This window comes from Carassius carassius, chromosome 8 (assembly GCF_963082965.1).
Source record: "Carassius carassius chromosome 8, fCarCar2.1, whole genome shotgun sequence".
NCBI classification, from domain to species: Eukaryota; Metazoa; Chordata; class Actinopteri; order Cypriniformes; family Cyprinidae; genus Carassius; species Carassius carassius.
The window spans coordinates 483,954-508,953 of record NC_081762.1 but is presented as its reverse complement, the minus strand read 5'-3'; the positions used below and the strand labels follow the sequence as shown (position 1 = coordinate 508,953).

Below are 25,000 nucleotides of genomic sequence, written 5' to 3'. Positions count from 1 at the left end.
GTCAGATCAGTCTCATGTAAATGAAGCCAGCGGTCGTGTGCTGCATGTGTGTGTTTGTTTCTGGTTGATGAAAATCCTCATCAGCTCTAGTAAAGCTCCCAGAAACACTCGTGATGTTCCCTGTGTAGTAAGCGTGTGCAGATCTGCTCTGTATGTTCCCGTGTGTGCGCCGCTGATTCCCGTCTGTTTATTCTCAGATCAGAGAGGATAACAAGCGGCAGCACCCGTGTCTGGTGGATTTCTCCAAACTACCAGAAACCGAGAGGAACTACAACCTGCAGATGTCCACCGAAACACTCAAGTGAGAGCCGCTTCATTCTTCAGGATTATTAAGACATTTGGGCTGTCAGCTGATTCTAGATATTAATCTAATTATTCACACTATCTGTCAATTAATCAAGTTAATTGCATATTAGTCACATCAATTATGGCTGAGAAACCACCCAAATATTTTGGAACAGGAAGTCTCTTCTGCTCACCAAAGCTGCATTTATTTGACCAGAAATACAGTAAAAATGTGAAATATTATTCTAATGTAAATCATCTGTTTTCTGTGTGAATCTGTGTTAAAGTGTAATTTATTTCTGTGATGCTCCGCTGTATTTTCAGCATCATTCCTCCAGTCTTCAGTGTCACATGATCTTCAGAAATCAGAATAATATGATGATTTACTGCTCAAGAAACATTTCTGATAATAATATTTAAAACACTTGAGTACATTTTACAGGATTTTTTGATGAATAGAAAGATCGAAAGATCAGCATTTATCTGAAATAAAAATATATTTTTAAAATGTAATACAATTTTACAATATTACAGTTTTTTACTGTATTTCTGATCAAATAAACACAGGCTTGATGAGCAGAAGAGACTTCTTTAAAAACATAAAAAATCCCTTTTAACTGGCACTTGAACTTTTGACTGGGTGTATTTTAAAGTCATCATTGTGTTACATAAGAAATGCATGAAATAGAAATCATGAAAAAGTAGCTTTAGATTTTTTTTTTGTTGGGGGGGTTGAACTATCCCTTTTTATGTTTTATGTTTTATTTTCTGATTTTTTTTATAGAAACTCAACCTGCAAGCAGTGAAGTCATTGAATCATTCGTTCATTCATTAATTCGATTCGTTCAAACGGCTGATTGATTCAGGAGTGAAGTAAATGAATGGGTCATTGAATCATTGAATCACTGATTCACCCGATTTGTTCAAAGCACAGATTCATTCAGAAACAGTGTGTCTTGGAGCCGCACAACAGTTCTGGCGCGGCTTTAATAAGCGCTGGTTGTGTGTTTCAGGACTCTGCTGGCGTTGGGCTGTCATGTGGTCCAGGTGAAGGTCAACGCAGAAGAGGAGCTAAAGAAGCTCAAGCTCCCTAAGAAGTAAGTGACTCAACAAGAGGATTCACATGCACTCAACAAATGCATTGGCTCACATGATCTGCTCGTATTCGTGATTGGAGTCATTTTAATAGCATGACTCTTTCATCATCACCCGAGTGTGATTTAAGTATTGTTAATATACTCTTATAGTTTTTTATTTATAGATTGATTTTTATTTTAATTTTATATTTTGTTTAGTTTTTATTTTAGATACATTTTTAGTAATTTCATTTTGTGCTTTTGTCATTTTATTATTTTAATTTTTTTATATTACTATTTGTGTTGAAATTATTTTCATTTCAGTTCTAGCTTTAGTTCATTTTTAGCTTTTATTAATTTATATTATAATGCAATTATAGATTTTATTAATATTTTGAATTACATATTATTTTATATTTAATGTTTTTTTTTACACTTTTTATTAGTTTTTGTGTTTATTTATTTATTTTTATTTCATTAGTTTTTCCGGTTAGTGCTGTTACTTTAGCATTATTAATATACTGTTATAGTTCTTATTCATATTTTTATTTTAGTTTTAGTTTCAGTTAATTTTTAGCTTTTATTAATTTGTTATCATTCAATTATATATTATATATATATTATATAATATTTCTAATTAGATTTTTTTATATTCAAGTTTTTGTTTTCAATTATAGTTGTTATTATTAAATTTGTTATTTCACTTTTATTAGTTTGTTTTTTAAATATTACTATTTAGGTTTCATTTATTTTTATTTCACTTCCTGTTTTTTTTTCCTGTTCATTTAATATATTTTCCTTTTGTGTACACTATGTCATAGTTGCAGTGATTTTCCAGCTGGTTTATCTGATGACAGTCGCTCGTTAGGCCTCATTGTGTGTGTAGTCAACTAGAAAGTAAGGGCAGTAGACTGTAGTTGTTGTTTCATTAGTGTGCGGCGTGTTTTGTGCAGTTATATGATGTCTAACGGCTATAAGCCATCGCCGCTGGATCTGTCAGACGTCAAACTGAGCGCCGGTCAGGAGCTGCTCGTGGACAAACTGGCAGAAAACGCTCACAACGTCTGGGCCAAAGACCGCATCAAACAGGGCTGGACCTACGGCATCCAGCAGGTGACAGAGCATGCTGGGAAATAGTGATGCTTCCCTCATAAAGCAGATAAACGGTCAGTTAATTCTGTCCAATCTCTCTCTCTGCAGGATGTGAAGAACAAGCGAAACCCTCGTCTGGTGCCATACGCTTTACTTGATGAGCGCACCAAGAAGTCTAACCGTGACAGTCTTCGGGAGGCCATTCGCACGCTGATCGGATACGGATACAACGTGGAGCCGCCCGACCAGGACGCAGGTGAGAACCACAACACTTTAGAAATGAGAAACAAGGAGTCACTGTCACAAAAATCTGGACTTTTTTATCACTTCTCACGCACCTCTTAGGTGTGTTTTTTTTCCAAGTCAGTTCTTTTTTAACTTGCATTCCTCAATTACTTATAAGCTTTTTTTTTTTTTTTTTAGTTCTCAGGTTTTCTTCTACCTTACTTCAGAATTATTATTTTTTTTACTTCTGAATTGCTTCTATTTTTTTCTCTGACTTTTTTTTTCACCGATTTTTTTTACTATTATATCTCAATTATTTCATTTTTTAAGGCTTTATAGTAGATCTGTCAGTGACTGAGACTTCACTCTTTTCTTAAAGACAAATAAGTCATTCAATTCCAAAAAATTTTGAACTTTTTATTAATATTTTATATTTCCTTAGGTTCTATTGTTATTTTTTTGTTTATTATTTATTATTATTGGATGAAGGAAAAGAAAACTACTCTTTTAAAAAAAACTCTCTCTTTTTTATTTTAACTAATAAGCCATTATGTCCTAAAAATCTGGAACTTCTTATAACCTTTCCATTGCTTCTCCAATTTTTTCTTTTTCAGATTTAGAATTTTTACTTTTTTCACATCTCTCTTGATTGATTCAACTGTTTAAATCTCTTTTGTTTTTATTGTTATTCTTGTGTTTATTGTTTTTTTGTGCTTTCTGTTTTCTCAGTGTTTTATATTCTCTCCTCTTAAGCACTTTGGTCTTCATTTTATGTATGAATTGTACAATATAAAATATCATTTATAACACTGAACCGTAAAAGTCACCTGTACTACATAGGATATTTTCTTTAAAATAATAATAGAATAAGCTGTTATAACAATTGAGGGTTAATTATCTGCATCAGTGTTTTAGTAGAGTTAAGGGAGTGAATTAACTCTAATCGTAGTTTAATGAGCAGTAACGATGGTTTGTTCAGTGTTTCTCTGCTTCTGATTGAACTGATTCTCTGCTTCATTCACTTGCTGATTTTCTGATAATCTCAACACTGATGGAGGGTTTTAAAGAAACTCTGAGTTTCGGAGCACATACTGATTCCTTCACGACTTGAATTAATTAAATCAAAGAGCAGATGATCCACTCAAGCATATGGAATGCCAAAGTTGCCAAAATAATAAATAAATAAATAAATAAATCAAAATACATAGCAAAGACTCCCTTTTTTACATTTCTGTGTATATTTCAGTGTGACCAAAAGTTCATCTCAGACATGCTTCACCTCACAGGGTTTAACATACAGCAACAGTAAGAGAGCAGCAACTCATTTGGATGCTCCAGCTGTATGTAATGAGTTTGCTGTGTCTCAGGTCATGTGTTGGAGCGGCTGAGCATCGATAAGATCCGTTTCTTCCGTGTGGAGCGCACGTATGCGGTGAAGACGGGCCGGTGGTATTTCGAGTTCGAGGCGGTGACGGGGGGAGACATGCGTGTGGGCTGGGCTCGGCCCGGCTGTAGACCCGACTTGGAGCTGGGAACGGACGAGCAGGCCTACGTCTTCGACGGTCATCGGGTGAGTGGGGAAACTCTGAAAGCAGATCTTCTGACTGCTGGAAATGGAGAACGTTTGGGTTCCTGATATCACCGGGGCCCAGTTCCAAAAGTTGACCCATCACAACACATCACATGACCCATCACAACACATGACCCATCACATAACATGACCCATCACAACACATGACCTAACATAACACATCACATGACCATCACAAAACATGACCCATCACAACACATCACATGACCCAACACAAAACATGACCCATCACAACACATGACCTAACACAACACATCACATGACCCATCACAAAACATGACCCATCACAACACATCACATGACCTATCACAACACCTGACCCATCACAACACATGACCTAACATAACACATCACATGACCATCACAAAACATGACCCATCACAACACATCACATGACCCAACACAAAACATGACCCATCACAACACATGACCTAACACAACACATCACATGACCCATCACAAAACATGACCCATCACAACACATCACATGACCTATCACAACACCTGACCCATCACAACACATCACATGACCCAACACAAAACATGACCCATCACAACACATGACCTAACACAACACACCACATGACCCATCACAACACATCACATGACCCAACACAAAACATGACCCATCACAACACATGACCTAACACAACACATCACATGACCCATCACAAAACATGACCCATCACAACACATCACATGACCTATCACAACACCTGACCCATCACAACACATTACCCATCACAACACATGACCTAACATAACACATCACATGACCATCACAAAACATGACCCATCACAACACATCACATGACCCAACACAAAACATGACCCATCACAACACATGACCTAACACAACACATCACATGACCCATCACAAAACATGACCCATCACAACACATCACATGACCTATCACAACACCTGACCCATCACAACACATCACATGACCCAACACAAAACATGACCCATCACAACACATGACCTAACACAACACACCACATGACCCATCACAACACATCACATGACCCAACACAAAACATGACCCATCACAACACATGACCTAACACAACACATCACATGACCCATCACAAAACATGACCCATCACAACACATCACATGACCTATCACAACACCTGACCCATCACAACACATTACCCATCACAACACATCACATGACCTATCACAACACCTGACCCATCACAACACATTACCCATCACAACACATGACCTAACATAACACATCACATGACCCATCACAACACATCACATGGTAACCGTGAGCGCTCACCTCTCATGCACGTGGCCCCGCTCAACTCCCAGGGTCCAGAATCTGTTTACATCTCATATTATCAAATCCTAGCTCTTGGAATGAGATTACATGCCACGTGTAAGAACAGCTGGTCGAATAGCAGCATTGCTTCGCAGTGTGTTTTTATTTGATAAGACCAAAAACAGAACAATACTAACATCTCCTTCCAGTTATTCTTTAAAACATTCTGAGCCTCGTCTGAGCCACAACAAATCCATAAGCGTTTTTAACAAGATGGTGACATGATTAGCATGATGCTAGAAACATGCTAACATGATTAGCATGTTGTAAACATTTAGTTAGCATGATGCTAGCATGTTTTTAAAAATATGCTAACATGATTAGCATAACGTTAGCATTAGCATGTTTTTAGCAAGTTACTAATATGTTAACTGTTATCCATGTTTGTTAACGTGTCTATTAGTTATTAAAATGTTGTTGCACTTAGTTAATGATGCTAACATTTTAGATTATTTTAATCATGTTTCATCAATTACCTGCATGTTCTAACACTTAGCTAATCACTATTAGTATCTCAGAATCCCTTTTCTTTTGATCTGTGTTTTCATTGATCTGAAGGCATGCGTTGATGGTTTATTATGTGGTTCTCAGGGTCATCGGCTGCACTCGGGCAGCCGTCTGTTCGGACGCTGCTGGCACGCTGGGGATGTTGTGGGTTGTATGATCAACTTGGAGGACAAATCCATGATCTTCACTCTGAACGGAGAAATCCTGATCACCAACAAGGGCTCTGAGCTGTGCTTCGCCGACTTTGACATTGACGACGGTTAGTTAAGTCGAGCTTTATTCATAGAGACCAGGTTTTACAGGCGTGTAGTTGATCCAAAGTGCTTTTTAGTAAAAATAGAATCAGTAAATATACATGCATACATCCATCTATAACACGATTGTTGTCAAACACACACAGCTTCACTTGGTTAGAGAACTTGATCTGATCGGATTTCAATGCCTTTGGTATAAATTAAACACACGATATATGTATGATACACATGTGCATCCATGCATATTATGCATTTATTTATATAATAATTTTTTTACATGGTTTTTGTTCATTTTTTGTCATTGTATATTTATTTCTGTATTTTTTGTTTTACAATTCTTTTCTATATTTTGCATTAAATTATATCTATATTTTTTGACATTTCTTTGTATTTATTTATTCGTTTGATTTTTATTTAATTGTTGTTATTTTTTATGCATTTTTATGCATTATGCAACAAGCTGTTTTTTTTTTTTTTTTTCTTGCCCCAGCTTCTTGTTTTAAAAGGAAATACATCAATATAAAAGCGAAACATACCTCGTCTTGTGATTTTATGGAGTCCATAATGTTTTTCTGTGTTATTTTATTGTTGAAAACTTTTGGCTGAGGGACATCAGAAAGACAAAACGATCTAGTGTTTGGATATTATGTTGCATATTGTGATCATTCTCAGCCGTTAGATCACCGTCGCCATCTCTGGTCTTCCAGGTTTCATCCCGGTCTGTAGTTTGGGTCTGTCTCAGGTGGGCCGTATGAATCTGGGGAAGGACGCCAGCACCTTTAAGTACTACACCATGTGTGGCCTGCAGGAGGGCTTCGAGCCCTTCGCCGTCAACATGAACCGTGAAGTGACCATGTGGTTTAGCAAACGCCTGCCCACATTCTGCAACGTCCACAAAGACCACCATCACATCGCGGTGAGCCTCAAGACCTTCCTTTCGCTCTCAGAGTCCCGTCAAACCTTAATGAACTGCTTTTTGTTCCTGAAAGAGCTGTTCTGGGTTCCTCCAGGACCTCAGAGGGCTGTTTGCATCGATTCGGATGGAAATGTGCCAGATCAGTCTAAATGCATCTGTTTGGCCTTGTATCAGGGTTTGTGTGGCTATACAATGGTCTCAATAAGCCTAAATTCCACAGATTGAGGCCTTAAAAAGCTGAAATTTTTAAATTCATTAAATAATGTTCTCTGTATACTTTTCTTGCTTTGCAATATAAATATCTTAACATCCTTAAATCAAGAAACATTTACTAGAGATGCAAAATGAAATGAACTGAAGAAGGCTTGTTTTCTGTGAAATTGAACAAAGTGAGTTTATAATAAAAATAAGAGCAAATATCTGCCAGTGGGGTTTGAAAACTTGAATTTCATGGATTTTTCTGAGCACACTGACAGATATTTAATCATAAACCCACTTCATTTTGATCAGTTTCTCAGAAAACAAGACTTCATGTCTTCTGTCATTGTGCTTCTCCAGTAAATGTGTCTTGATTTAAGGATGTTTAGACTTCTGTACTGGAAAACAAGGCATAATGCAGTGCCATCAGAAGGTACAGCATTTTAAAGTTAAAGAAATAGTTCAACCAAAAATTCAGATGAACCAATGATTTACTCACCCTTGAGCCATCTTACCTGTATATGATTTTCTTCTTTCAGACGAATCCAATCGTAGTTATATAAAAAAAAATATCCTGGGTCTTCCAAGCTTTATAATGGCAGTGATTGGATGTTATTTATCAATAGTCCAAAAGAAGTCCAATAAAGGGCATCTATCCATTATAAAAAATGCTTGGGGGGGATTGAAGGCTTTCTGTAGTGAATCTTTGCATTTGTGAAAAATATTCATATTAAAAACTTTATAAACCATAATTTCTAGCTTTCGCTAACTGTTGTATGCACATATACACGCTAACTACATTTAGCATGTAGTGTAAGCTCCGGTGAGAAGAGAGCAAAACAAAACACCAGTCACAAATTAGAAGCACAAAACGAGGATTTGTAAAGATAAATATGGGAGGACTTTGATAATGTAAGGACACTTTGCTTCCTTTGCTCCTGTAAACAAACATTGGTTCTCGCAAGAGTAGCATATTCTCACCGGAGTTTGCGCTATGCTTATGTCATCGTTGGAATGAACACAAACACAACATTTTGCAAAAGCTAGAGATTACGGATATAAAGTTTAAAATATGGATATTTGTCTTCGATTTGCTACAGGAGGCCTTTATTCACCTACCGGAGCCGTGTGAGGCACTTTTTATGATGGATTGATCTACTTTATTGGACTTCTTTCGGGCTATTGTAAAATAAAAACCATTCACTCCATTTTTAAAGCTTGGAAGCCAGGATATTTTTTAATTAAATAGGATATTTTTAAATATAACTCAGACTGTATTTGTCTGAAAGAAGAAAGTCAGACACACCTAGAATTGCTTCAGGGTGAGTAAATCACGGGAGAATAAAAATTTTTGGGTGAACTATCCCTTTAAGGAATTTTTAATGAAAAAATAATAGAAGCTTTATGAAGCTGCATTTTCAAACTCGCAAATACAACACTGTGCTTGCTAGACAAGCTTGAGGTATTCGGCCAATCACAATTCACTGGATAGCTGGCCAATCAGAGCTTGTAAAAATCAGAATTAGACGAGAAACTATAATGTACAGTATGTGGAAAATAATATATTTTTTGAACCTTAAACCGCATAAACACATTTCATTACACCTAATAATATTCTTTTTAGCAGCAACATATGACCCCTTTAATTTATTCCTTCAGTTTTCTTTCATTGGTCTGGAAAAGGTCTTGAAAACGTCTTAAATTGATCAAAGCTGCAGAACGCTGTCTATGCACGGTATTTGAATCCCACCGTGTGTGCAGGTCACCCGAATCGACGGGACGGTGGACGGTCCGCCGTGTCTCAAAGTCACCCATAAGACGTTCGGGACACAGAACAGTAATGCTGACATGGTGTTCTGCAGACTCAGCATGCCTGTGGAGTCTCACTCCAGCTTCAGGAGCAGCTCTTGCACGCACATCAACGGCCTGTGTGAGGACGAGCCGCTCAAACTCAGACACAGGTCAGAGAAGAAGACGGCATGAGATATCAGCGTGATTCCGGCATTCTGATCGAGTCATTCAGAGCTCTTGTTCCTCTTTGTTTGTTTTATCATCTGAACGTTTCTAAAGGCATCCAGTGAAGTCCACCAAACACTTGGATGAAGGCAGGAGAACAGATTACAGCACCATCACCACAGTAAGTCCTCAACATCGAAGCCTCTTCTCCTCCAGAACCGTGCATTTTTTTTATTAGCATTTTTTGTTGTCAGCGTTTTTGTCATTATAACATATCATTATAACCCACAAAGATAACTGTAATGATACATATAATGATAAATACAATAACTAGAATGGTAAGTAAATCATTAAATACTATTATAATTACTATAATAATGATGATAACTACAATCATGACTATAACTATAATGATATAAATAACTATGATAATCATAGTTATAATTTACAAAGAAGAAATAGTAGTAACAATAACTAAAACTATAACAAATAACTAACAACTATAATGATAATTGTAACAATAGCTGCGTTTACATGTACCCTACTAATCCGATCGTAATAGGACTAGAAGCACAATCAGAATAAAAAAAGTCCTATCCAACTAAAATTTTGATCGGATTTTAAGAAGTGGTTAATCCCTTTTGTAATCCAAGCGATAGGACATGTAAACACTTGATCGGATTGAAAACAGAAACTTGAAAGTACTGCGCATGTGCAGTGACGTAGAACTAGCGTAATGACGTATGACGCGTGGAACGAGGTGTTCTTCCAGGCAAATAAAGTGTCATAAATAAGTGTCCTGTCATTATAAAACTCCATATACTCAGCGTATGTGAAGTGGAACAGGACCACGTCCCACGTCCCGTCTCATCAACAGACGACTAGTTTTGGGTGCGGGAAGGGGCACTTTTACACCTTTTTTTTTAAGTAATGTTAAACAGCACAACAAGGTTGTCTGTCATTCTCTTTGTTGTTATCGTTATAGTTCTGATGTGGACTCTACTATTCGCTAGTGATTGGGTATAATTATTGTTATAGTTGTTGTTCTTTTCTTTTTGGGGCTTTATTGACCCTCAATTTCCAAAAAGAGCTCTGTATAATGTTTGTGAAGTCTAATGACTCCTCATGATGTGTGATTTGAGCGTGACGTCTGCATCTGTCTCCTGCAGTACTATCATTCGGTCAGGATATTTTCAGGTCAGGACCCGTCCTGCGTGTGGGTCGGATGGGTCACCCCTGACTACCATTACTATAGCAACCACTTCAGCCTCAGCAAGAACCGCTCAGTGACCGTTACCCTGGGAGATGAGCGGGGCCGTGTGCATGAGAGGTGAGCGCTCATGGTTACCATGTGATGTGTTGTGATGGGTCATGTGATGTGTTGTGATAGGTCATGAAATGTGCTGTGATGGGTCATGTGTTATGATGGGTCATGTGATGTGATGGATCATGCGATGTGCTGTGATGGGTCATGTGATGTATTGTGATGGGTCATGCGACGTATTGTGATGGGTCATGTGATGTTTTGTGAAGGGTCATGCGATGTGTTGTGATGGGTCATGTGATGTGATGTTTTGTGATGGGTCATGCAATGTTTTGTGATGGTCATGCGATGTGTTGTGATGGATCATGCTATTAATTGCCATGTGATGTATTGTGATGTGATGGGTAATGTGATGTATTATGATGGGTCATGTGATGTGTTGTGATTGGTCATGTGGTGTGGTGTGTTGTGATGAGATGGGTCATGTGAGGTATTGTGATGGGTCATGTGATGTAATGTGATGGGTCATGGGATGTGCTGACGCCTCTGTGTCATGTGACAGCGTGAAGAGGAGTAACTGTTACATGGTGTGGGGTGGAGACATCACTAGCGCCGCCCATGCGTCCGGCCGCAGCAATGTGGATTTAGAGATCGGATGCCTCATCGATTTGGCCACGGGTCTGTTAGCATTCTCCGTCAATGGCAAAGAGCTTCCCACAACCTACCAGGTACCTTCAGCTCATCATGTAACACTACTGTAACTATAACCATAACTAATAAAGAACTTCCCACATCATAACAGTTCCCAACAGCTCATCACTTAACACTACATTATCTATAACCATAACTATTACCAGCCATCACTCACAGATATCATCCCGCATCATACCAGGTACCATCAGTTCATAACTTAAATGAATTAAATGAAATGAATGAAAAATTAAGCCATCCTAGGTGTATATGACTTTCTTTTCTTGGCGTTTGATGCAACTCAGCGGGTGTTGAAATCCATCGGTCCATGAGAAGTTTAATAAAAAGCTCATCCTCAAAAAGTGTCTCACACGGCTCCCGGGGGTGAACAAAGTCTTCCTGTAATGAATTTATGCTCTTTTGTAAGAAAAATATCTCCAAGAGGCTTTGCTCCTGTTAACAAACATTTTTCACTAGACTCACCGGCGCATATGCAGTGCTGACCTCATACGTCATTCCCCCGGAACTGCTTAAAATAACTAAAATTAAAAATAAAATAAAGTTAAAATATAAAATGTATATTTATTTGCAACAGTTACGCTAACAACAATTAATAGACATTTATGACAGTAAAACAGTGGCATCTGCTGATGGACACCGTGCTGTGTTGTCACAGGAACATCCCAGCTGAAGATAATGAGGAAATTATGTCACTCCTTTTGCCAAGTGCATTCCTAATGACTACATAATGGCACGCACGAGCCCTGCTCACTCCAAAGTCCACACTCCAAGGTGATAGGGATGATCACTTCCATTTGGAATTTGCCCGTGAGCCGTTCATTACCGATACTAGTACCAGCACACCCCTACTATAACTATAATCTTAACTAACCAACCATAGCTGACAAAAGAGCTTCCCAGATCATACCAGTTACTGACAGAACATCACTTAACACTACCGTAACTATACCAATAACTATAACCAACCATAACTCACAAACAGCTTCCCACATCCTACCATGTACTAGGCCTGGGCGATAAAACACCATCAGTATATATCGACGGTACACCATCATCAATAATGATAGAAATTGTTTTCGATATAGCGTGGGATAGTTTCACGCTTTATTCTTTTAAAGGTGCATGTTATTGACAAGGAGTAGCCAAAAATAGGCTATGCAACGCATATAAAAATATGTTTTTTGGAGAGAAAAAAAACATATGTTGCGTAGCCGATTTTATTATTTCAATCAGAGATAGGCCTAATGCCGATGTGAAATGTATAATAAACACTGTAAACATAGCTATGCTATTTAAGTTCCCCTCACTCCACAACAAATGTTATAACACACACCAAGTTTGGTCTCAATATGCAATGTGCATGTTAAATGTGAATTTTTGCGTGGTCTACATCGAATTCGTTCACACGTTATTCAATAATCCATCAATACATCAATCAATTATGAATATGTTATTTCTATTGTGTGAATATTACATTATCATGGTTTTGATAGAAAAAGTAACTCTAGTCTGAATATAATTACAAGTACTTACATTTTGAAATCTGATTAGGTAATCCAGATTACATAATCCAGCACAGATTATATAATATATAGATAACTATAGCAATATCTAAAACTGTAACAATATCTTTATCTATAACGATATCGGTTACGATTACTATAATGATAAATATAGCAATAGCAGTATCTGATACTGTAAGGATAACTTAATTAAATCGATGTCTGAAAGAAGTATGTGTTGTTCAGGTGGAGCCCAGCACAAAACTCTTTCCTGCTGTGTTTGTGAGGCCCACAAGCTCAAGTCTCTTCCAGTTTGAACTGGCCAAAATCAAGGTGAGCACATCCTCATAGCTTCATACGCTCGTATTAGTGTTCATGCGCTGCTCTGCACTGTGTGAAACTCTCTGATCTGAGTTTTTGTGACTCCTCTCCTGCAGAACGCCATGCCCATCTCGTCGGCCATCTTTAAAAGCGAACACAAGAATCCCGTTCCTCAGTGTCCTCCACGACTAGACGTCCAGACCATTAACTCGGTGCTGTGGAGCCGAATGCCCAACACCTTCCTGAAGGTGGAGACGGCCCGTGTCAGTGAGAGACACGGATGGATGGTGCAGTGTGTGGAAGCGCTGCAGATGCTGGCCGTACACATCCCCGAGGAGAACCGGTACACACCTGCACACAGTCCCAAAAAAACCAATAACCAAATAAAACAACTGTACAAATTGTTAACACATATTACATTTACAAATTATTTCTATTTATCACATTGATTGTAAATGCAAATTATATTGATTGTATATTATTAATGTGTTCTTAAATATAAATATAAATTATTAATTTGTATTATGTTTATATTTAATTTATTTAAGTGGAATTTTTAAATAATTTTTTATTTGTCAATGTCATAAATTGTATGCTTTAAAAAAAAAAGAAAATCTATAAACATGAATTATATTTTAAATATAAATAGTACAAAAATGACATTTACAAGGACAACTTTTTTTGAATTTGAATTTGCAATTCAAATTAAATACATTTATTAAAATCTAAATCTATGATATTATTTTAATAAACATATTTTAATTTATTTTTAAATATGTTTAAAGATAATACATTTTATTTTATGTCAGTAAATTGAGTGGACAGTATTTTTGAAATCTAAATTATTTATATGCATTATATTTATAAATATAATGAAATGTGTTTTATACATTTATAAGGGTAAGAAATTTAAATTTAATTGAAATTCTATTTTGTAAATAAAATTGAATATATGTATTTTTTTTACATTTATGTTACGTTTATACATATAAATTATTATTTCTTATTTTATTCATGAATATAACTAATTTGCATGAAATTAATTATTTAAAGGGGTCATATGAGGTAGCTAAAAAGTACATTACTTTGTGTATTTGGTGTAATGAAATGTGTTTATGTGGTTTAAGGATCAAAAAACACATAATGTTCCATATAATGTACATTATTGTTTCTCTTCTATGCCCTGCCTTTCTGAAACGCGTAAATTTGAACAAAGCTCATCAGTCTGAAAAGCAAGGTGTGCTCTGATTGGCCAGCTGTCCAGTGAGTTGTGATTGGCTGAATAGTACTGATTGACTTATGTGGATTAGTGCGTACTGGAGACGCAAACCGTTTCAAACGATTCAGTTTGATTTGGTCAACTAGTATGACTGGTTCACTAAGAAGATTCGGATAAATAAAAACAGTTCACGATCCGGACATCACTAGACGAGACAAAACCAATAAAACCCATTACAAACGAGGCATTTGTTGCATCCAGTGGCGACATAATTACTGATTATAATGACTTAAACTGTCTTTTTACGTGTTGTGTTGCGTATCGTAAATAAACATAAATGTAAACATAAACCCATGTCTGCATTTGTGGTCGGAGAAACTCTACACTGATCAAAACCCGGGTTTAAATCATCATTGGCAAATTATTTAAATATAAAAAACTTAACGTTACTTTGAGTCAGAAGCGCCAGACTGTCCATGCGAAGTTAGAAACAGCCTTTATGCCACAGATACATAAATAAAATGTTTATTAAAATCAAATACATTTATATTTAAATTAATTTAATTTAAAATACATTTTTATAACTAAAATTAAAGAATTTATAAATATAAATTTAACTTTTTTTAATGCTTATAAATATATTTTTATGTATTTTTAGTCATGCATTTTTCATAAATAGACTTTTATATTTATATATATATATATAATTTGTTAATCATTCACCCAATTGAATTATTTATGTAATCGGGTGTATTGCTGCGTCTGTAAGTTTTATCAGTGTGCTGAGGAGATGATTAGTGAACGCTCGTGCCGCAGGTGTGTGGACATCATGGAGCTGTCGGAGCAAGAGGAGCTGCGTAGGTTCCACTATCACACGCTAAAGCTGTACTGCGCTCTGTGTGCTCACGGGAACACGCGTGTGGCTCACGCGCTCTGTAGCCACCTCGACCAATCGCAGCTGCTCTACACCATCGACAACCAGTACCTGTCAGGGCTGCTGCGCGAGGGCTTTTACGACGTCCTCATCAGCGTGCACCTGGAGACGGCCAGAGCTGCCCGCCGCATGATGAGCAGCGAGTTCATCATCCCCATCACCGCCGAGACGCGCAGCATCCGCCTCTTCCCCGATGCCTCCAAACAGCACCGGCCTCCAGGCGTCGGGCTCAGCACCTGCCTCAAACCCAGACTCAGCTTTGGCCCGCCCTGCTTCATCAGCAGCAAGCGCGAGCAGCACCTCTTCAGCCCGGAGATCCCGCTGGATGTGCTGAAGGAGAGGGCCATCTGCATGCTGACGGAGGCCGTGCAGGGCGGAGGAGACCACATCCGTGACCCCGTGGGAGGAAGCGTGGAGTTCCAATTCGTGCCGATCCTGCGGCTCATCGGCGCGCTGCTCACCATGGGAGTCCTGAACAGCCGCGACGTGCACAAGATCCTGCTGCTCATCGAGCCCGGCGTGTTCGGGGAGCACAGGGACGACGGAGCCAAAGAAGGGCTGACGGGAGCCGAGGAGAAGGCGGTGGAGGCCGGAGAGGAGGAGGAGGCCCGAGACGGGAAAGTGCTGGTGAAGAGCCTGCTGGAGAAGAAACTCCCCGAGTCTGTCAAACGACAGGTGAGACGACTGGATTAAGCTTTAATATAAAACAGATTCTTGATTCTGATTGGCTGAGCTGCGATCAAACCTGTTGTGAATTACGCTACAAAGTAACATCAGCTTGGTTTACGTTTGTGTGTTGCTCGGCAACCACTTTGTAGAAACCACAACTGATTCTGAGGCGCTACATTGTTTTGTGGAAGAATGCTGTTTTTATTAATATCATTACAGTTTATTTTTGTTCTGTTTTATTTTGTGAATCCTTACTATGTGTATGGAATAACCATTTTATAAAAGCAATAAGCCCCGTGAAGCCATGGGTTTTTAGTCACAATTTTATTTAATGCGTTACTTGCCATTTCATAGTAATTATTTGTGAAATTTACCAGCAATTTTTGCCTTTGGTTCACTATGCACGCAAAAGAATCTGTACTTTTTTAAAATAAAATGTAAATATTAATTAATTAGAATTTAAGAATGTGAAAAAAACAGTTTAACAGATATTCACAGAGAAAACAGTTGTTTTAAAATTATAATATTTTAGAATTTTACTGTATTTTTGATCAAATAAATGCAGCCTAGTTGTGCATAAATCACTATAAAGCGGCACCCGAATAAGAAAGAGGTGAGAGATTTGAGTGGCTCAGGCAGAACCTGTGTTTTTCTGCAGATGTGCGAGCTGCTGCACTATTTCTGTGACTGTGAGCTGAGGCACCGCGTCGAGGCCATCGTGTCGTTCTCCGACAGCTTCGTCTCTAAGCTGCAGGTCAATCAGAAGTTCCGCTATAACGAGCTGATGCTGGCGCTCAACATGTCAGCCGCCGTCACCGCCAAAAAGACCCGAGAGTTCCGCTCGCCGCCGCAGGAACAGGTGCTTGTCCCCCTCTCAGAGCATTGTGATGTCACTTCCTGTGTCTCCAGCCGCTCATGCTCTGTCCGGGTGGATCTCTGTTTCAGATTAACATGCTGCTGAACTTCACCGTGGGCGAGGACTGTCCGTGTCCCGCAGATATACAGGAGGAGCTGTACGACTTCCACGGCGAGCTGCGGCTGCACTGCGGTGCGTAACACATAAAACATGCCTACCGTGTCTGTAGAGTTCAAAAGGTTACTCAAATAAATTTCCATCACTTGTACAGCCGTTCAATTTTTACTGGATAAATGTATACCTTATAAAATATTTTAGAGCTTTGAATAATTAGAAAAAATTACGTTTGTTATAAAAATACCTATGGAGTTCATTTTCATGACTTTTCCAGTCATTTTTTATTTATCGAAGAAGAATTTTGCCTTTTCTTTTTTTATGCACAATTTATATATGATAAAATGTTTTAGACGTTGGAACAACTAGAGAATGTTTATTCATTATAAAAATTCTCATAGAGTTATAATATTGTATTAATTTCAATTCTCAATTTTTACCTGATAAAATATTTTGGAGCATTGAATAAATAGAATCATTTATATTAAACAAATATATTTGTTATTAAAATGCCTATGGAGTTAAAATATTTTTGCAATTTTTATGACTTTTGCAGTCATTTTTGATATACCAAAAAATATATTTCTTTTATGCGCAATTTATACTTGATAAAATATTTTAGAGCTTTGAATAACTAGAAAAAATTATGTCTGTTATAAAAATGCCTATGGAGTTAATTTTCACAACTTTTCCAGTCATCTTTTATTTATTGGATTTTATTTTTTCTTCTTCTTTTTTTTAAATGCACAATTTATATCTGATTAAATATTTTAGACCTTGAAATAACTAGAAAAATGTAAATTCATTAAAAAAATGCTCAGAGTTATAATACTTTAATTTAAATTCTCAATTTTAAAATATTTTAAGGCTTTGAATAAATAGAAGAAATTATTTAAAATATATATTTTTTATTAAAATGCCTATGGAGTTATAATATTTTCGTAAATTTTCCTTTGAATTTTGCTTTTATATTTAAATATTTTCAATTTTTTTTAAATGCACAATATATACCTGATAAAATATTTTAGAGCTTGTTCAAGAGAAATCTCACACTCAAAGTATATCGGTATTATCGGTATATCGGTTTATATAGGTTTTCCAAGACTGTGATTCCTGTGATTTGCAGTAGTTCTCAGGTTGTTTTAAGGTGTTTTAAGTCTCACTGACGAGCTCTGGACAGAGGTGCAGTGAGGCATTGTGGGTAACGCGCTGATGCTCTTCATCTTTGTCTCTGCAGGGATTCCAGTGGAGGAGGATGAGGAGGATCAGGATTCGTCTATTAAAGCTCGTCTGCTCGCTCTCGTCTATAAGATCAAAGGTCAACCGCAGCGATCTGAGCGCGAGTCCACAGAGGAAGAGCAGGCCGCTCCCTGTAAGTCCCGAATGCTAGCTCAGGAGTCCGTTAGCAAGCCGTATGCCAAACATCTCTGGGATCATGTGTGCTTTCCAGTGGATTTCACAGTGACACAGACAGAGAGTCCTGGATTTGTGTGGGATCACAGAGAAACGTGTTGTTTTACTGCGGCTCTTTACTGACAGACAGAGAGAAAACCCATCTATAACAAGTTTCATATTTCACCCCAAAACAAAAGATGAATAAAAAAATAAATAAATAAAATAAAAGGTTTAGGCATTATGTTCATGACAATTAAACACCCGCTGTCCAATTCTCATTATACTAATATTTATTTAAATTATTTCATGTTTTTGTGTGAGATTGTATTGTATTTTGATGAAAATATGAGCTTGACAAGTTACTGTCTGAGATTTTATTTTATTTTATTATTTGAGCGAAATCTGAGATATGTGTCTGTGTGAGGTTGATTAATTTAATTTAATTTTGATTTACAACCCAGACGTGTTTCTGGGTGAGATTTACTCAGACAGTTTAGGGTTTAATGGAGAAATCTGCTGCACGGTTAGTTTGCTGATTGCAGTGTTTTTCCCTGCACAGGGAACATTCCCCACATCTTCACACACACACACACACACACACACAGGTTGAACTCCATTAGGTGAGCTGCTGCTGAGCTCAGCGTTTGTTCAGTGTGTGAAGTGTCTCGGGGGGTCGTTCATCAGCGCTGCACTACCAAAAAAAACACTTATTTACTGCTGACACACAGACTCAGACTCGTGACGAGAGACTGACTGATGAGCTTTATTTTTATTTTTTGAAAAACATGGTATCCTGAAATAATGCACCATGTTAAATTAAACTAATATGATTTCCCCAGGGTTTTTAATGGTGGTCACTGATTGCTGAGTGATGTAATGTTCAGATTCTAATCTTAAAGATGAGAGTTGCTGATTTGAAGTCCATCTCAGAGTTATTATCCATAAAACAATCTAAATAAGAACAAAAGATTAATTAAAAATATGAGTAAAACTAATATTATTAAATACTGATGGTAATAAAATATGAATAGAAACGATAATAGATACTAATGTCCATTGCAGTCGGCTTGATGTATTTGTGTGTTTGGGTTCAGTTCTCATTCACTGTAAGACACTGAACAGGATTGGTTTTCTCTTGCACTCCAGTGAGAGCAGAAATCATCATATCAGCCTCTGATCGATGGCGTTTTAATAAAGCCTGAAGGCTTTGACTCTATAATGAATTCAGTTGTGATATTCTATTTATAGCGGCTGCTTCTCGTCTCATTGCAAAAGTGATTGAAAACCAGCTCAACCTGAAATCTGCATTAGCTGCTTCATTTAGAAATAAAACTCCCTCGGTGTGAAAGTCCCTGAATTCATCTCTATATCAATAATGATTGTTTCCAGACAGGTTAGATTTCACCAGCTTCACATTAAACTAGGATAATTAATTACATGATGTGCATGAGGTGGATTGGAAATTAATCACACATCAGTTAGGCTGAGAAACGAGCCCCAAAAGAGCATTTAAAGTCATTAATGTGTTCAGTGAGAGACGCATTGAATAAACATAACAAAAAGCTTTAGCTTTAGTTTTGCATAAATAATTATCATAAATGATAATTTTATGATTTATTTTATGAATTTTGGAAAATGAAATGATACTCTAAATATTAAACTAAAACCAGCCAGTTTTACAGAGTGAGTCATTGAATCATTCACTCGACTGATTCGTCAACTAGGTCATAAATATAAGAGGGTGATTTTTGCACTCACAAATGATAATTATGATGATGTTTCTTATGAATATTGGAATATGACATGATTAAGAAATATTATACTCTTAATATGTAACTAAAACCAGCAAGTCGTTGTCTTATTGAGTCATTGAATTATTCAACTGACTGATTTGTAAACTATAAAAAATTTTCAAATATTTTATTTTATTTATTTATAATTTTTTTAGGCTGAAATATGAGCTGGACATGTTTCTGTGTGAGATTTTATATTTATTTATTTATTTGTATTATTATTATTATTATTATTGTTATTTTTTAGTGTAAAGTATGAGCCGGGCATGTTTCTCTGTGAGTTTTTATTTATTTATTTGTATTATTATTATTATTATTATTGTTATTTCTTGAGCTGGACATGTTTCTGTCTCAGATTTTATTTTATTTTATTTTATTTTATTTTCGGGCTGAAATATGAGCCCGGAAATGTTTCTGTCTCAGATTTTATTTTATTTTATTTTATTTCTTTGTGTGAGGATTGTATTTATTTATTTATTTATTTATTTATTTTGGGGTGAAATATGAGCCGGACAAGTTTCTTTCTGAGATTCACTCTTATTTTATTCTTATTAATTTTTATTATTATTATTATTTTTAGGGTAAATATGTTTCAGACATGTTTCTGCCTGAGATTGTATTTTATTTTATTAAAATAATTGTATTAAAGTGAACTTTTTCATAAATATAAGAGGGTGATTTTGTGCTCGTATCTGTGGATGGGACACTGTGTTGCACTAGATTAACACTTTAATTCTTCTCCTGTGTGTATGTGTGTGTGTGTGTGTGTGTGTGTGTCTGAAGCGAATCTGAAGGAGCTGATCTCTCAGACGATGGTGAGCTGGGCTCAGGAGACACACATCCAGGACCCAGAGCTTGTGCGGCTGATGTTCAGTCTGCTGAGACGACAGTACGACAGCATCGGAGAGCTGCTCCGAGCCATGAGGAAGACCTACACCATCAGCGCTGTCTCCGTCCACGACACCATCCACCTGCTGGCGTCTCTGGGCCAGATCCGCTCGCTGCTGAGCGTCCGCATGGGGAAGGAGGAGGAGCAGCTGATGATCCACGGCCTCGGGTGAGGACCAGCCCAACACACACTACATTACATTACAGAGCCACGAAACAACAACACTGCTTTTAAGGAATTCTTCAAATGAAAGTGCGTTACATATATTTGAATTTGTTTTTATGGATCATATCTTGGAATGTTTGGAATTATTGATTCTTTTTTTTTGTTTGTTTTAGAAAGAAGTCTCTTCTGCTTAGCAAAGCTGCAAAAATACAGTAAAATTACAAAAAATTACACCGAAAAAAACAGTATAATTTCAAATAGCTGTTTTCTATGTGAATATCTGTTGAATGTAATTTAAATAAATAAAGAAATGTAATTTATCATACACTGCCATTTAAATGTTTGGGGGAAGCACAATTAAAAAATAAATAAAATTAATACTTGTTTTATTATTCAAATTAATCAGGATGTGTTCAGTTAAAAGAGATTTAGAATGTCTCAAAAGATTTCTGTTTCAAAGAAATGCTTTTATGAATGAAAATGTATCTTATTTTCTACTAAAAAAAAAATAATAATTAGAAATGTTTCTCGAGCAGTAAATCATCATATTTTCATGATTTCTGAAGATCATGTGACACTGAAGACTGGAGGAATGATGCTGAAAATACAGCGGAGCATCACAGAAATACATTACACTTTAACACAGATTCACACAGAAAACAGCTGTTTTGAATTCTAATAATATTTCACTATTTTACTGTATTTTTGATCAAATACATGCAGCTTCTGTGAGCAGAAGAGACTTCTTTCAGAAACATTCTGCTTGATTCAGAGAACAGGAGCAGCTCTAGTTGAATGTGTTCAACTAATGTGTGTGTGTGTGTGTGTGTGTCTCAGGGACATCATGAATAACAAGGTGTTTTACCAGCATCCTAACCTGATGCGTGTTCTGGGGATGCACGAGACCGTGATGGAGGTGATGGTGAACGTCCTGGGTGGAGGAAAGTCTCAGGTGTGTGTTTGACTCAAACTTCAGCAGCTTCTCAAGAACAAAACACACAGCTTTCACAGTCATCAGTATCACCACAGCATTTCTACTCTATTATTTTTATGAGAGGTCGACCGATACTGGATTTTGCTGATACCGATAGCTACAGTAGGTTGGACCACACTGACCGATACTGATTAATTAAAAATGGTTTATTAAAAAACAAACAAAAAAACAATAGTAGTAATAATAAAACAGTAATAGTAAATGTTAAAATTACCACACTGTAATAGTGCCCTATAAAATCTGTTTAATTTTTTTCCTAAATGCCATCTTATTTATTTTAAAATTCTGTTATTTAATATTTCTGGATTCATTTTTTTCCATTTTAATTTTTCTCAAACAGCACGTGCTGTCAGTGATTTCAGCCGCTAGAGCTGTATAATGAAAACAGCCTTCTCAGTCGCTCCAAACAACCCGGAAAACTATCGGCATGGATTTTTCCCGATAACCGCTTGTTCCAGCAAATCAACTATCGCCGATTAATCGGCAAAACCGATACATCAGTCAACCTCTAATTTTTATTGTTAGAATCTGGGAATGTTGATATGTTAAAACCAGTGATGGAGTACTCGAGTCCTGGACTCGGACTCGAGTCACTATTCTTTGGACTTGACTCGTGACTCGACTTGGACTCGCTGACTGATGACTCGTACTTGGACTCGGACTCGAGGATATATAAAATCGGACTTGAGCATTCATCACGTTGTTTTTGACTAAAAATGTTATAAAAAAAATTATATAAGGTGTTCGACTTTTCCTTTTTTCGTGCCCAAGACCGGCCGGGATCTATTCTTTTCCCTCACAGACACTGCTACCGCTCGCTCTCTTTGCTTGACAACACACTCACTGACGTCACTCACTTTACTTTCACTTTACTCTTTTTCCAAAGCGCTCGGGCACTTGCGGGAAAGGATGAAGCTGATTGGTTAGTTCTTGTCACATGACCCGCGGTGCGCTTGCGGCATTCTGAAAAGTTAAGATGTTTTTAACTCGATGCGGTGCGGACGCGCCTGGAAAAAACAAGCGCGTCGCTTCCATTATGAGCGCGCATACCGCGCACCTACATTGGAAATTACGAACTTGAGCGCGCAAAAGACGCGATATGTGAACTGCCCTTATCGTTACACGTCTGCTTTCGCATGCCGTCACACACACACATTCACTTGAACACATACAAACGCACTCACGCTAAATCACTCGGTCACTCACACACAAACGCTCTCTCTCTCTCTCTCTCTCTCTCTCTCCCTCTCTTGGCATATGGTATTGATTTTTATGATTTAAGTATCTTTAAAGTACAGTGTGCTGTAAAATGCACGTTTCTTTTTTTTTGCCGAAAAAAGAAGTGTCAAAGGATTAGTTCACACAAAAAATGTAATTTCCTAATCACTTACTCCTCCCAATGCCATCCAGGATATCCATGGCGTTTTTTCTTAAATTATGTTTTTTAAGGAAAACATTTCAGGATGTTTTCTTCATATAATGGACTTCAATGCTTACCAACTCAGTTGGTTGCTATTGTTTCCTCAAAAAACGTAAAATATTTTCCAATACGGGACTCAAGACTCGACTCGGACTCTGGTAATGGTGACGCGACTTGGACTCGACTCTGACTCTACTTGGGTGACTCGGACTTGGACTCGGGCTCGAGACTCGACTCGGACTCGACAGTTGGTGACTCGACTACAACACTGGTTAAAACAGTTAACCCTGATTCACTTCGCGATTCCAAAAGATTCAAGATTCTGAATTGCTGTGTTCTATAATAATAATAATCAGAAATGTTTCTTGAGCAGCAAATCATCATATTATTCTGATTTCTGAAGATCATGTGACACTGAAGACTGGAGGAATGATGGTGAAAATACAGCTGCACATCACAGAAATAAATTACAATTTTCATTATATATGTGTGTGTGTGTATGTGTGTGTGATTGATGAGTCTCTGCTGTGCAGTATTGATCCAAACACACACACATTCAGCAGCAGATCAATGGCACAGACTCACATGAAGGTTCCTCCTGATTCTGTTTCCTTCTCTAACAGGAAATCGCCTTTCCTAAGATGGTGGCGAGCTGCTGTCGCTTCCTGTGCTACTTCTGTCGCATCAGCCGTCAGAACCAGAAGGCCATGTTTGATCACCTGAGCTACCTTCTGGAGAACAGCAGCGTGGGATTGGGTGAGTGACTCTCAAACACGGCACACAAAGCAGAAGAAACAGGTGAAACACCTCAGAGGAGCTGAAGCCATCGCTAACTGAGATCAACTACTGCCCTCTGCTGCTGGTGTGTGTGTTTGGATTTAAGTCGAGATTTTGTTACATTTAATGCCATCTGGGTGGAAGATCTGAGTGGAGAAGGTCTGAAATATATGAAGGGGCAAGACCATGAAATGATTTAAATACTAAAACCTTCAAATCAACTCTGAATCGAACAGGTAGCCAATGAAGTGATGATAACACAGGTGTAATATTCTCTCTCTTTTTTGTCCCTGTTAAAAAACGAGCGTAGCTTTCTGTACCAGTTGTAATCGCAAGAGCGAGGACTGATTTATTCCAGCATATAGAGCCTTACAGTAGTCCAGCCTGGTTGAAATAAACGCATGAATAACGGTCTCCAAATCACTAAGGCTCATAATATTTGTCAGCTTGCGAAGTCCCCTAAGCTGCAGAAGACTGGCTCTAACTAAAGAGTTGATTTGTTTATCAAATTTTAACTCAGGATCAAGAGTAACTCCCAGATTTTTT

General features: G+C 37.3%; 1 protein-coding gene across 9 annotated transcripts in view; it reads left to right on the top strand.

Annotated features, from left to right (window-relative positions):
• Positions 1 to 25,000, top strand: part of LOC132144914 (ryanodine receptor 3) — a 155,661-nt gene that overhangs the window by 55,280 nt on the left and 75,381 nt on the right. For all 9 annotated transcript variants that reach the window (XM_059555500.1, XM_059555495.1, XM_059555498.1 and 6 more), the window contains 20 exons: positions 198 to 301; positions 1,299 to 1,382; positions 2,315 to 2,474; positions 2,562 to 2,709; positions 4,046 to 4,248; positions 6,192 to 6,366; positions 7,069 to 7,277; positions 9,237 to 9,436; positions 9,546 to 9,612; positions 10,601 to 10,761; positions 11,258 to 11,423; positions 13,155 to 13,241; positions 13,346 to 13,572; positions 15,265 to 16,057; positions 16,710 to 16,910; positions 16,997 to 17,099; positions 18,259 to 18,393; positions 20,993 to 21,266; positions 22,101 to 22,215; positions 24,301 to 24,433. In XM_059555500.1, the coding sequence (XP_059411483.1) occupies positions 198 to 301; positions 1,299 to 1,382; positions 2,315 to 2,474; positions 2,562 to 2,709; positions 4,046 to 4,248; positions 6,192 to 6,366; positions 7,069 to 7,277; positions 9,237 to 9,436; positions 9,546 to 9,612; positions 10,601 to 10,761; positions 11,258 to 11,423; positions 13,155 to 13,241; positions 13,346 to 13,572; positions 15,265 to 16,057; positions 16,710 to 16,910; positions 16,997 to 17,099; positions 18,259 to 18,393; positions 20,993 to 21,266; positions 22,101 to 22,215; positions 24,301 to 24,433 (3,745 nt within the window). The remainder of the gene's footprint in view (positions 1 to 197; positions 302 to 1,298; positions 1,383 to 2,314; positions 2,475 to 2,561; positions 2,710 to 4,045; positions 4,249 to 6,191; positions 6,367 to 7,068; positions 7,278 to 9,236; positions 9,437 to 9,545; positions 9,613 to 10,600; positions 10,762 to 11,257; positions 11,424 to 13,154; positions 13,242 to 13,345; positions 13,573 to 15,264; positions 16,058 to 16,709; positions 16,911 to 16,996; positions 17,100 to 18,258; positions 18,394 to 20,992; positions 21,267 to 22,100; positions 22,216 to 24,300; positions 24,434 to 25,000) is intronic.